Source organism: Perca fluviatilis, chromosome 23 (assembly GCF_010015445.1).
Source record: "Perca fluviatilis chromosome 23, GENO_Pfluv_1.0, whole genome shotgun sequence".
In the NCBI taxonomy this organism is placed as follows: Eukaryota; Metazoa; Chordata; class Actinopteri; order Perciformes; family Percidae; genus Perca; species Perca fluviatilis.
The window spans coordinates 27,321,813-27,336,167 of NC_053134.1; the positions used below are offsets into that span (position 1 = coordinate 27,321,813).

The window sequence follows — 14,355 nt, forward strand, 5'->3', positions numbered from 1 at the left end:
GTTAGGCATACTATAAATATGTCATGTCCTTTTGTCGACGATCCCGTTGATGAAAAAGCTGTATTAATTCACAGAGAGTTTACGTCGGGAGATGATATTGAGTCCCGACTATAGATGTATTTTCATTTCCACATAACCAATTTGAGAGGTATTTTTTATCACAGTCCATTAGATATGTAGATACCTTATCCGTCCTCATATCACTAACATCAGCCATCGCGGACAGGCTTTAACATCCCAGCAGATTCTTTGTGTCGCATTACATTTTTTGCAAACGGCAGTTTTCTTTATAACAGTGTAGCGGATCATACTGTAATAGTAAAGCCACTGTATGCAGAGCCGTCAGAAAAGTGTGACTCGCTCTGAAACGTTTTTTTAAACGTTTTTGTAGTGTTCCCTGGACACAAACCAGTGAGAGCCATTAAAAAGAAATAAATGATTATACATTATAGTTCTGTTAATGATCATGGTGCTGCAGCCTCAGAATGGGATTAGTAGCCTGTAGTTTACTTTTTAGCCCGCAGGATTGCACCTAAATGAAATTATAGGTGTAATACAATTCCAGTTTTCACCAGTAATATTATATGTTAAAGAAATTGATACACTGTTAATGCGTACGCATTGACTCAAGCAGCAATTTTCTCCCACACCAATTCTCTCTCTTTTGCAGCAGCAGCCGCTGTCTTGCTTTTTTTTAACGAAATGCATGTTCAAACGGTTCAAACTCGCTGTATGTGCGCATAAGTATTTCCGCCGACCCGTTTGTTTGTGGTTGTTACCATGGTGAATCGTAGAATCATGGCTCCATTCATACTGCCTTTTTATAGTGGTTGTGCACGCGCGTAACCCTGAGTGAACCTATTCCGAGTTGATTGAACCAACTCAAATCAGCTGTTCTGGAACCGAAAACTAAGAGTTTCCCATCTCAGGGTAAATCAACTCAGACATCAGGATTAGACTCAGAGTTTGTTAAACCTCCTACCTGGAACGGACCCCAAAGCCGAGCAGGGGCTGTGTCTCTGTGTAAACACATAGCCAGCTTAACGCTGTGAAAACAGCGCTGAAATTGTCCTTGTTATAGATAAAGAACGGCAAACGACAAATGATTCAAAGACTGTCGGTAGACGATGAACACTAAAATAACCCTAACCGGGAGAAGTTGACTGCAATGACGCCGATGGTGGAGAAGACAACAACTCCCATGATCCCATGCTACCTCACACGTCATCAAACCGTCCATCCATCCATCTTCTTCCACTTATCCGGTGTCGGGTCGCGGGGGGAGCAGCTCCAGCAGGGGACCCCAAACTTCCCTTTCCCGAGCCACATTAACCAGCTCTGACTGGGGGATCCCGAGGCGTTCCCAGGCCAGGTTGGAGATATAATCCCTCCACCTAGTCCTGGGTCTTCCCCGAGGCCTCCTCCCAGCTGGACGTGCCTGGAACACCTCCCTAGGGAGGCGCCCAGGGGGCATCCTTACCAGATGCCCGAACCACCTCAACTGGCTCCTTTCGATGCAAAGGAGCAGCGGCTCTACTCCGAGCCCCTCATGGATGACTGAGCTTCTCACCCTATCTCTAAGGGAGAAGCCAGCCACTCTCCTGAGGAAACCCATTTCGGCCACTTTTACCCTGGATCTCGTTCTTTCGGTCATGACCCAGCCTTCATGACCATAGGTGAGGGTAGGAACGAAAGCTGACCGGTAGATCGAGAGCTTTGCCTTCTGGCTTAGCTCTCTTTTCGTCACAACGGTGCAATAGACTGAATGTAATACCGCACCCGCTGCGCCGATTCTCCAACCAATCTCCCGCTCCATTGTCCCCTCACTCGCGAACAAAACCACAAGGTACTTGAACTCCTTCACTTGGGGTAAGGACTCATTCCCTACCTGGAGAAGGCATTCGATCGGTTTCCTGCTGAGAACCATGTCCACAGATTTAGAGGTGCTGATCCTCATCCCAGCCGCTTCACACTCGGCTGCGAACCGATCCAGTGAGTGCTGAAGGTCACAGGCCGATGATGCCATCAGGACCACATCATCTGCAAAGAGCAGCGATGAGATCCCCAGCCCACCGAACTGCAACCCCTCCCCACCCCGACTACGCCTTGATATCCTGTCCATAAATATTACAAACAGGATTGGTGACAAAACGCAGCCCTGGCGGAGGCCAACCCTCACCTGAAACGAGTCCGACTTACTGCTGAGAACCTGGACACAGCTCTCACTTTGGTCGTACAGAGATTGGATGGCCCTGAGAAGAGACCCCCTCACCCCATACTCCCACAGCACCTCCCACAGTATCTCCCGGGGGACCCGGTCATATGCCTTCTCTAGATCCACAAAACACATGTAGACTGGTTGGGCATACTCCCAGGCTCCCTCCAGGATCCTTGCGAGAGTAAAGAGCTGGTCCGTTGTTCCACGACCAGGACGGAATCCGCATTGTTCCTCTTCAACCCGAGGTTCGAATATCTGGCGAACCCTCCTTTCCAGCACCTTGGAGTAGACTTTACCAGGGAGGCTGAGAAGTGTGATACCCCTGTAATTGGCACACACCCTCTGGTCCCCCTTTTTAAAAAGGGGAACCACCACCCCAGTCTGCCACTCCTTTGGCACTGTCCCAGACTTCCACGCAATGTTGAAGAGACGTGTCAACCAGGACAGCCCCTCCACACCCAGAGCCTTGAGCATTTCTGGACGGATCTCATCAATCCCAGGGGCTTTGCCACTGTGGAGTTGTTTTACTACATCAGTGACTTCTGCCTGGGAAATTGACAACGATCCCCCATCATCCTCCAGCTCTGCCTCTAACATAGAGGGCATATTAGTCAGATTCAGGACTTCCTCAAAGTGCTCCTTCCACCGCCCTATTACCTCCTCAGTTGAGGTCAACAGTGTCCCCTCCTTACTGTACACAGCTTGGATGGTTCCCCGCTTCCCCCTCCTGAGGTGGCGAACAGTTTTCCAGAAGCACTTTGGTGCCGACTGAAAGTCCTTCTCCATGTCTTCTCCAAACTTCTCCCACACCCGCTGCTTTGCCTCTTTCACGGCAGAGGCTGCAGCCCTTCGGGCCCTTCGGTACCCTGCAACTGCCTCCGGAGTCCTCTGGGATAACATATCCCGGAAGGACTCCTTCAGTCTTATGGCTTCCCTGACCACCGGTGTCCACCATGGTGTTCGTGGGTTACCGCCCCTTGAGGCACCTAAAACCCTAAGACCACAGCTCCTCGCCGCAGCTTCAGCAATGGAAACTTTGAACATTGTCCACTTGGGTTCAATACCCCCAGCCTCCACAGGGATGCACGAAAAGCTCCGCCGGAGGTGTGAGTTGAAAGTCTGTCGTACAGGGGCCTCCTCCAGACGTTCCCAATTTACCCGCACTACCTGTTTGGGCTTACCAAGTCTGTCCAGAGTCTTCCCCCACCCCCTGACCCAACTCACCACCAGATGGTGATCGGTGGACAGCTCTTCATAGTCCCATTAGATGAAGCATTTGTGTTCTGTGATCAAAAGCGGTTGCTGAATTTTGAGTATTTCACAAAGCGTTTTAGTGCTAAAATCACAAACAATCCTAAAATAATGGCTGCTGGCAATCTACCTCGTAATCGCCTCAACATTTTAGCAACCTCTAATGATACTGAGCTTTGAAAAAGGTATTGCAAGGCTTTTGCAGTTATCCAGACTCCAAATAGTACTTTATTAATGTCCTTCCTTTCATGCACAAGTTGGGCAAGAAGAAAAAGCTGTGCTTGCATCCAGTTTGGCTTTGCTTGCGTTTGAATCTCTCACTATCAGCCACAGTTCTTGTACTGTGATAATTATGAGGCTTTTTACATGGATCCCGTCGGTCCAAAAAGTGCCTCGGAACACTGAAGCGACTTGAGCGTACCTTCTGCGTGTACGCGAGATGTAATACGTCTCCATAACAGCTAATCTGTATTGTCGCCCAAAAAAATCAAAACCGGAAATGTCACGGGTCTGGCTTCTCCCGAATTTCAAAGGCGATCATAATGGCGGCTCGTTCGGAATACGATCTTTTATTTTATGAAAATAGTTCACCGAAACGTGTTTCTGAAAACATTTTAAGCGAGAAATAGGCCATGCAGTTGCTGAATCTGTCTGTTTTTTTGATCGACAAAGGTCACTTTGAAAGATTTTCGTCAGATTTTGAGAGATGTTTGTCACGCTCATCAAGTGTTTTAACATAAGTGCACTGATAGTCAAGGGCTAGCACTCCACCAATCAGATTGGTCATTGAGTCTGACTGCCCACTGGCCGATTCAACAAGTCAAATCGGCCCAAATTAAAGCCGACGGCTCCTCCGACTGATGACGGCACGGAACACACCGAACAGACTCGGGTCACCGACCTCGGCAGCCTTAAGAGGCTGACAATTAGTTGCACATAGTGTATACTTGACTAGTCAGAAGTCTATATTATTTTCTGTTTCATGTTAAATCAGTGACACTGAATGTAGTCAGCCTACATTTTATTTTAAAATCTTTATTTTGATACGGCAACATACCTCTAACCCTATTTCTATCACATATTGACTGACGGACCCAAAACAGCCCAAGACCCTGGACAGCACAATCACATGGTTCACGAAACATCACATCATCCATAGCAGCGGGGTCAACCCCGCCCTTTCTATTAGCTTAAAAACAATCTTTCAATCCTCAGTCAAAGTTGGTCTCAACAGCTTAGTGAATGGGATTTAAGAGGACACTCTTAGCTAGGAACTTTTGTTAAGAAGTCCTCCTGTTGGTAAGATTAATTGTTTTGTGAATAAAGGCCTTGTTCTCCAATAGCCTTTTAGTTAGTGTGTCAGAGAGTGTGTGTGTGTGTCTTACTTAAGGAGGTTTCCCAGATTAAACAGAGCTCGGTTATGCTGAGGGTTGGTGTCCAGTGCCTTCCTGTAGTAGCGCTCAGCCTCCTCTGGGTTGCGGGTCAGAGTGCCAAGATTGTTCATGGCGCTGGCATGGCGGGGGTATAACCTGAGAGGAGGGGAGGAAAGAAAAGACAGCAGAGGGGAGGGGGGGAAAAGAGGAGGAGACAGGACAGCAGAGGAAAGAGTCAAATGTAATCTATTGAGAACATTTTGGCCACTTTGGAAAACAACTTTGCCATATTATCATCTTTTCAGTTGATGTGGTGAACTTGTTGGCATACGGTAGATAAGCTACACATCCAGCAGGTATGGGGCAACATTAGCATTCATTAGGAGTCATGTTTGTGTCCAATATTCTCTCTTTTTAGTTTTTGGTCTCTACCTTTTGGTCTCTTTAGCTGCTATATGCTCCATTATGTTCATCAGCTTGTTTCTAAAGGCGCCAATATACTTGCTTTTAGCTTACGTAAAATGGTTGCCATGCGTATGCTGCGTTCCTTTGGAGTGTAGGTTGTGCACGTCTTCAGAAATGAATGCTACGTGTCTGCAAGATTCAATTCAGCACGTGAACGTGGGGGCAGTATATCATGCTGAACTGTGTTTGTTGTGGTGTGGAGTCAGCGGGCTGATCTGACGTCATCGATATCTATCATTGGCATAACAAGAGAAACATACTCGCCATTGTCACGACGTGCTCGGTTTAAAGGCCTAACATACCATCTACGATGGCACCGCTGACGCTTTTTCTGCCCTTTCAAAACTTCCTCAAGTTTCGCCACATTTGTTTTTGTTTGTTTACGTTGTGCAAACTCAGAAGTTGTCAAGGAATGTCTTCCGGTTTCGGCCAGGGATGATGTGGCCCTGATCTGGCCCCTAGTTGATATACGTTTAATCCTCCAGGTACAAACAAAGTACGCAGGCAAGTATGTGAACAATGCCGTTTGCGTCGCCACCGCTTGTCCACACGTACGCAATGTTAAAAAGCAAGTATATCGGTGCCTTTACTGTGTCTGTCTGCTGTTTGCTGCTGAGCAGGGATGGAACAGTGGCTTTATACAGCTGTTATTCTCTAAAAAACAGCAGCCTGCTGTAGCCAAAGATGATGCAATAAGAGCGCTGAAAGTGAACCAAAACAGTAAAGTTGTGGAGTAAGAGTGAACTAATCATACTACTAATCATGAAACGTGCGCTGACAGCCACATCTTTTCTTACCCACCCTAGTATGTTGATGAATCGTGTTTTTGTTTTTAAATTGGATTTTACTGACTTTTATCAATGTGCATAAAAGCTTGCCATGTGCCACCTGCCTTTCAGTATATTGATAGTGCGCTGCACCACTGAGCGAGCGCACGTCACAAAGCCACCCATCTCCATCAGCACCTAGATCCAAGCGCATACCCATCGAACTGTGTTGCAGCACGGAAGAGTCGAACAGGTGTGTGTGTGTGTGTGTGTGTGTGTGTGTGTGTGTGTGTGTGTGTGTGCGTATGTGTGTGTGTGTGTGTGTGTGTGTGTGCGTGCGTGTGTGTGGTCGTAGTTGTCAAAGTTTCTTGTCATTTAGGCTTCCACCTAATCATCTTGTATAAACTTTTAAAATGATTAAATGATTAAATAATTGTAGGAGAATATGATGCCCACGTACTGTGTGACTGACCCCCATTTTCTTTTGTTCCGCCCCCCGCCATGCGCCATACCACACCGGGAGCGTCTCAGTAGCGGAGCGTCTTGCTGCCCGACTCCCAGATATTGTCTCTACACCTACTTTACAGAACAATCAGGTAATTCACACGGTTCTGGGAAGCGCCGTGGTGCAGCTGGTGTATTATCAAGCATTGACTTGAATGGCAGCGATTGCTCGTGGCGGTCACGGCGCCTCCGGAACGCAGCACAAACGCGCTCGGTGGAAAATAGGAGTTAGAATGTGTTGGATCAGTACTGTGAGTTCAGAGTCAGACCTGAGGGCAGTGGTGTAGTGGTGAATGGCCTCCTGGTGCCGGCCGCTGTCTTTCAGGAAGTTGGCGTAGTTGTAGTGGACTTTGGCATTGTGTGGAAGAGTCTGGATACCAGAGCTGAAACAAAGAGGAAGAGGAGGGAGAAGGAGGAGGAGGCATGAAGTCAGTCCGTAGAAAGAAATGAGGTCGGAGCAACATCACTGTGAGAACCAACAAAGTAAATGGTCCTCCTGTGATTTAAATTCCTTTCCAGAATGACGTCCTTGTATATCAAAGTGGATCTTCTACTTTTTTATTTTCTTTCATCAGCTAAATGTGAAATGTGTCTTTTGTGTGTAAATTGAGTCAAAAATAATGTTTAATAATGTTTTTCCAGTGTTTTTAACCGTGTGTACCTCCTTATGAACACACATTAACAATAAATAGGGGCACCCCATACTGTATACTCAGTAAGGCTCAGTGGCCCATGTTTGAGTCCAACCCGTGGTCCTTTGCCATATGTCCCCCCTGCGGCACTGTAGTTTATATTTTTTATTTTTCAAATGAGCTTACAGCTTGGCATGGACAGGGAACAGGGCATCGTATGATCATATCCAGAGTGATCATATCTATATGCTACCTACTCTTTGTCTGGGATGAGCCGAGGTATCATAGACGAGCAAGTCATTTTAGCTTGCATACAGTATAAAGCACCATACCAGGTTGCTAGTGCCATGGACTGTAACATATCAAAGTGATAACCTGTAGAACAAATTGATGTTGTTGTACGCAGCATGGATCTGAATTCTGAATTCAGGAATAGTTGTTGTGATGATGATGATGATGATGATGATGATGATGATGATGATGATGATGATGGGGATTGCATGCTTTCAAGTTTTGGTCAGAATAACTGATGTAGATTGAATGGATGCATATTGTTGTGAACTGAGAGCAGTCAGCTCATGGTGTGATATAGCGTTCATCTGTGCGACACATATTTTTGCTTTTTCAATCTTGACGAAATTTGTAGTGCAGAACTTGCAGAAGTTGTGTTGTGTGTAGATATGTTATAAATTAGGGAATTAAATCAAAATATTAGCAAAAGGCATAGCCACACATTTTCCCAGTGAACTTCAACACGTAGCCTATGGTAGGCCAGACCTATTTTCCTTTCGTAGCTCCTCTCTCTGAGTCTGACAGTGTCAACATGGTACAACATGGATACATGAAGCAGAACATAGTGGGTCATATGTCTAATGCTTTTTGAAAACTTAAGGCTTTCTTCTTCATAAAAAGTGTCGGACATCATCACATTTTTGTATACATTTTTATTCATTTACATTAGTAAGCTACAGGACAGCGTCTTTCAAAACATGACCTGCGCTAAAGAGAAAAAAAAATGAATGCGTCATTGTAGCCATCAGATTTCAAACCAAACTGATGCCCATGCACAAACACACACACACACACACACACACACACACACACACACACACACACACACACAACACACACACACACACACACACACATACATTTGTGTTGCTGCATGTATCAATTACAAATCAACACAGAATGACCTCAGTCTGGAGACAGTTATTATCACAAACAAAAACAAACATTACTGGCAGCTTCCCAGCATTTTACACAGAGCATGTTTGATATAATATTCCACATATAATAATTTGCACTGTACCAGTGCAGGGGTTAGGCTATGCCAGTATAGGGAGCGCCTTTATTGGATGATTTCAAAGCGGATTTATGGACGTTTATTCACAATGGACATCCAAAATGTTTAATGTGTGGGTCTTTTTTGTTGTTCTTGTGCACGTGCACATTCATGCACCAGCGATGCAATACACATTACTGCCAATGGTGTCAAACTATTTCACTGGACAACAGGTGGCGGTAATTAGTGATGTCCAAATGAAGCTTCATGAACCATTAGTTGTATTTGTTGATCCCACTAGATGGCACTCTTGGTTTAAAAGTAAAAGGCTCAAGGAATGCACTTCAGGGGGCTTCCAACCCTTTGTTGAACAGAGAGTACCATCTAGTGGGCTCAGAAAATGAAGAAAATGGTTCATGAAGCTTCATTAGGCCTTCAATAGCAGTAATACTTCAAGAAACAGCAATGCACTAAAAAAAAAAAAAAAGAAAAAGGGAGAAGAAGAAGAAGACTGCAAGCTAGTGAACATGGACGTAATCAATGGTGGATTTAAGGGCAATTTTAAGGAACGTTAACTGCCTCCATAAACTGCATGTCCCTGTTGCTGCTAATGTTGACTGTGTTGAGGAGCGGCCAAATCAATGGGCCAAATTACAATAACTAACTTCCTGTTGTTCTAAACACTGGCATTCTCCTGTTCCTCTCACCTCACACAATATCTCTGCCTCACATTTCTTACTTTTCTACAACCCTTTCAACTCTCCCATGCCCCACAGTGGAGGGGTGCCTCACAGGGGTAACTGAGTGATTTGGAAATTTACCCCTAATGTCTCTTTTCTGTACAGCACAATCTTACAGGGTACAAAAAGTCTGTAGTCATTAAAATTGGCCAAAAGGCCCAGCAGTATTTGCCTCTGTTTGAAGTCATTATTATTAATATTTCTCATTTGAAAGTTAAAGGGCTCAGTAAAATGTTTTATTCTGATCCTGAGCCTGAACTGAATGTCTGCTGAGCGCAAATCTCAGTGAATAGTTCTCATTAGAGTACAGGGACATGCTGTACAATTATACACTGGGGACAGTTAAAAGCACTTCTTGTGTGCTGATTTGCCAGATTTTATAGGGAAATTTGCTGGACTGTGTTGGTGTGAGGGCCAAAACATATGTTATAGATGTTCTCACACACACACACACAAACACACACACACACACACACACACACACACAAACACAAACACTTTTTACCGGAAGAGGGCCTCCCTGGAGAGCCAGACGTGGTTCTGCTGGACGGTCTTCCAGGAGAAGAGCAGGAGCAGCAGCAGCATGGACACACTGAGGACTGTTGTGCCCCAACGGCCCACCACCGAATACAGCCGACCCATGCCATGAGCCACCAGGATACAGTAACCCATACTAGAAAAGGAAAGGGGAGGAGGATACATATAGAAAAAAATAAATAAATAAATAAAGAAATGGTTATGTTCTTAGGTCAAAAACAAGTGTGTAAAGGATCAATATCACCAGGCTATAGGCTACATCATGGCAGTTACTGGATTATGAACCTCTGGAGTCTTCAGGTCAAGGGAGTCAACATAATGTAGCAGGTACAAATAGTTGCTGGCCCTTTAAGAGTTGAGCTGAGGTGAACGCGCAGGAGGGGGGTGCTCGAGCAGAGTCAATAGCTATGTTTCCATCGACCCGTTTTTATCCAAATTAAGTGATCTCGAATGAAAAATGCCTTATGGAAACAGTAAAATCCGACTGAATTTCATGAATATCGACTCAAATGAAATACGTTCAGTCTCATCGGATTTTCTCTTGATCGATATACGGCTTATGCGATAAACGCTGATGGAAACGTTATTTGCCGAATAAATAATGAATTGCGATTAAGTTTTAGGTCATTTTATGGTTGCAACCTGCAATAAAACGAAGAAGAAGAAGTTTCAGTTCATTTCCGCCCAGTATTTCCGCTCTGTTTGCAAAACAAAAACAGATGTAAGTGGACAAACGAGGAGACAAGATACTTTTTTAATTAAATTTACCAGAAAAATATAACAGCTATTTTAGATAGCAAAAATCTAAGAAACTCCATCATTTATCAAGAGCTCGCGAAGGAAATGACCAACAGTTACGACAGGGACATTAAACGCTTAACTTGAAAAAGCTTAAAGTGATGGTTCGGAGTAATTTACCCTAGGGTCCTTTGCACCATGACCTCGAGCCAAACACCCCCCCAGAAGCTTTTTTCACCTGGGTCTAACATTGGGCGAGTTAGCGTAGAGTAGCGTTAGCCGCTGAATAGCTTAGCGCGGGCCTAATGGACCCACGTTTTATCTCGTAAATGACCCCACTAATAATGCCGGAGAATTATACCAAGTGCTACATTAGCAATATAAGTAGCACTCATAACGATGGATTGGAAAGTTGTGTAAGTACACCAGAAGTTTATGTAAATAACACTTGCCTGCTGGCTTCTGCTCTCTGCTGTTGTTGCGCGTTGCGCGGAGACGAGTGCTTAGGGACCGTCTACAAATTACAACACCGAAAAGTGATGCAACAAAAATATTTTTTAATTTAACTTATTTTTTAAAGTAAGTGCTGTAATATAACTAGCAGGAGACAAGTAATAATTGAGGTAAGTTTGGAGACATTACCTTATTTAATCATTAAATTAATACATATTTTTGTTGTATCTCTTTTCGGTGTAGTAATTTGTAGACAGCCCTAAGCACTCGTCTAACTGCAGGTAGCAGCAGCAGCAGCAACAGAGAGCTGAAGAGAGCAGGCAAGTGTTCATAAACTTCTGGTGTACTTACAACTTTCCAATCCATCGTTTTATGAGAGCATAACCTATATATACTAGTGTAGACCTTTGGTATCATTTCGGGCATTATTAGTAGGGTCATTTACGAGATACAAACGTGGGTCCATTAGCCCCTGCGCTAAGCTATTCAGCGGCTAACGCTACTCTACGCTAACTCGCCCAATGTTCGACCCAGGTGAAAAAAGCTTCTGGGGAGGTGTTTGGCTCGAGGTCATGGTGCAAAGGACCCTAGGGTGAATTACTCCGAACCATCACTTTAACGTGGTTTAATGTATCTAAACAACGATGATCATCACCAGATTTATCATGGTTATATCTTGTCATGAACACTTAAGCCTGTCAAAAAAACTAAATCGAAATCCAACGATTATAGAAGTTATCTCACGTTAATATTTTCTTCATCAGTGGCCGTATTAATATGGCGAGGAAAAAGCTTAACGTGGTTTAATGTACCTAAACAACGATCAATCATCACCAAATTTGTCTCTCATATTACCCATCACAACCACGGAAAACTGTCAAATAATCTAACCCAAAGTCCAATTATTATGGACGTTATCTGACATAAAGCGTTTATGCTTCAGGGCAGTGGAGCAGCTGGGGGTTGACTCTCCACGGTTCTCATTGGCTTTATAAGTCCTAATGTGAAAAAGCTTAACATGGTTTAATGTACCTAAACAACGATCAATCATCACCATATATTGCTCATCATAACCACTTAAAACGGTCAAATCTAACCCAATGTCCAAATATTATGGATGTTATCTGACACTATAATGAAGAAAACATTAACATGAGATAACTTATAATCGTTGGATTTCGATTTAGTTTTTTGACAGGCTTAAGTGTTCATGACAAGATATGACCATGATAAATCTGGTGATGATTGATCGTTGTTTAGATACATTAAACCACATTAAGCTTTTTCACGTTAAGCGTTTTAGAATGTCCCTTACGACAAGCCGTGGGACGTCCTGCGGAGTAAATGGAAGGCGCTCAAACAGCGATACACGGCTCAAAAAAAGAGAGTTGTCTCGCAGCGGTGCCGGAGGGAAAATATAAGGCAAGTTCCACCTTTTTGATGAGCTGGATCATATCCTCAGCCAAAGGTCCATCGGAGCTTAGGCTATAGCTTGGCTTATAATATTAACAACTACTTTTGTCTAGCAAAACTTTGTTCGCAAAAGTTCGCTTGAATCTTGTGCGATTCAGTTAAAAAATGAATGGAAACACCATAAAATGTCTCAAATCAATTCGATATACCAATTTAATCGCAAAAGAGCATGTGACGTCATTACGCACAGGTTTTTATTCGCTTTAAAGCTGTTGGATGGAAACACACTTTCACCAGCTTTATTCGCATGAGTTTTTTTACCGAACTTCAGATAATTCGATTGACAAGTGGATGGAAACTTAGCTAATGTGTGTGTGACGGACGAGCGGCTAGGGCGGAAGAGTAATGGTGTGGAGCTACACTGCGGCGCCTAAAGTCGTACTTAAAAAAGTCGTACTTAAAAAGTCACAGAGTGGTTATATAACGTGTCCTAAAGTCCGTAAAGCGGCTACGTTTTGGTTTCCCGTTTCCTTCGACCGTGTGAGCGACGAAACCAAGCTTCAGTGAACAAAAGTGAGTGTTAGCTTTAGCTTCTAACGATGTAAATGTAAATGGACTGTTTTTATATAGCGCTTTTCTAGTCTTAACGACTACTCAAAGCGCTTTAACATAGTACAGGAACCATTCACCATTCACACACATTCATACACTGTGGCCGAGGCTGCCGTACAAGGTGCCACCTGCTCATCAGGTAAACATTCACACACATTTACACTCCGATGGCGCAGCATCGGGGGCAACTCAGGGTTCAGTGTCTTGCCCAAGGACACTTCGGCATGGAACTGCAGGGCCAGGGATCGAGCCACCAACCTTCCGATTGGCAGGCGACCTCTCTACCACTTAGCCACAGCCGCCCCGATGTGCAGACACAGACTAGCTACACGGAGGAAGACGGCTGGAAGAGCATTCAAGTGTGAGTCTAGTGCTGGCGTTCATATCGTTTAGGTTGCTAGAAGTGCTAAAGTTAGCCTTACAAGAGTTTTGTTTAGTAAGAACTAGTTTGAACTTCGTGGAGATCGAGGAGTGCCGGGCTGGAACGTTACCACCACCCCTTCCCCGCTCCGTGTGTGAACTGCGTGGGAAGACGCAATTTCGAGTTTGTAGCTGTGGGCCATCCTGCATGCAGAGGGAAACGGCAGCTTTTCCTCCGCTGGTGCGACTACTTCCTTAGGAAGTTTACCCTGCCAGCCATCAGACAACCTTCAGGTGCGATCTCTGCTGTTCGTGGGTAATATCTGCACCACACTTTGCTATACACACTGACAACACAAGATACTGTGCGCAGTCGGCGAAGAACTGTGAACTGGACTAACTGACGCTGCGCTTGTGCACTCACAAATACACCACGCCAGCGCCTAGTGAACTGAACTGAACTGAACTGGACTGTACAATGTCGCTGGTACTAACACTGGAGCATATACACAACATATACACACGCCCTCATATTGCTGAAGATTAAGAAAAAAAGACAGAAACTGTCAGCTCATTCATACTGACAACACCCACACTGGAAAGGAACGTTTTTTTGTGTTTAACCACTGTTGAATTTAACAATGACAATGTTTCATGTTATATGCCTGTCCTGAGGTAATCATATTTTTGAGGAGAGTTTTGGCCTGTGTAAAAGGTTAACTTTGTGGTCTTAAGTAGTCTGAACATAGTCACTGAACACAACAGCATGCTTGTTTCGTATGATGTATGTTATCTTTACATGAAAAGTGTTGTGTTCATTAATGGTTGTTAACCGTGAACCCATACAGTAAACAAAGGTGTTTATTTCTAAGGGAATACGAGGTATTTTATTTCATGTTTCATCACCCTATATTCATATATATATATATATATATATATAGGGGTCTGCGTATCGATGGAGCCGTATCTGATTCATATTGGTGAATCTTTACACCCCTAAATAAAAG

General features: G+C 44.2%; 1 protein-coding gene across 1 annotated transcript in view; it reads right to left on the bottom strand.

The window, feature by feature from the left end:
* The window catches only part of tmtc1 (transmembrane O-mannosyltransferase targeting cadherins 1), a 188,051-nt gene that overhangs the window by 32,961 nt on the left and 140,735 nt on the right, over positions 1-14,355 (bottom strand). Inside the window, exons 9-11 of the mRNA XM_039791008.1 lie at positions 9,741-9,908; positions 6,848-6,961; positions 4,855-4,998 (exon numbers count right to left, since the gene is read on the bottom strand). Coding sequence (XP_039646942.1) covers positions 4,855-4,998; positions 6,848-6,961; positions 9,741-9,908 — 426 coding nt within the window. The remainder of the gene's footprint in view (positions 1-4,854; positions 4,999-6,847; positions 6,962-9,740; positions 9,909-14,355) is intronic.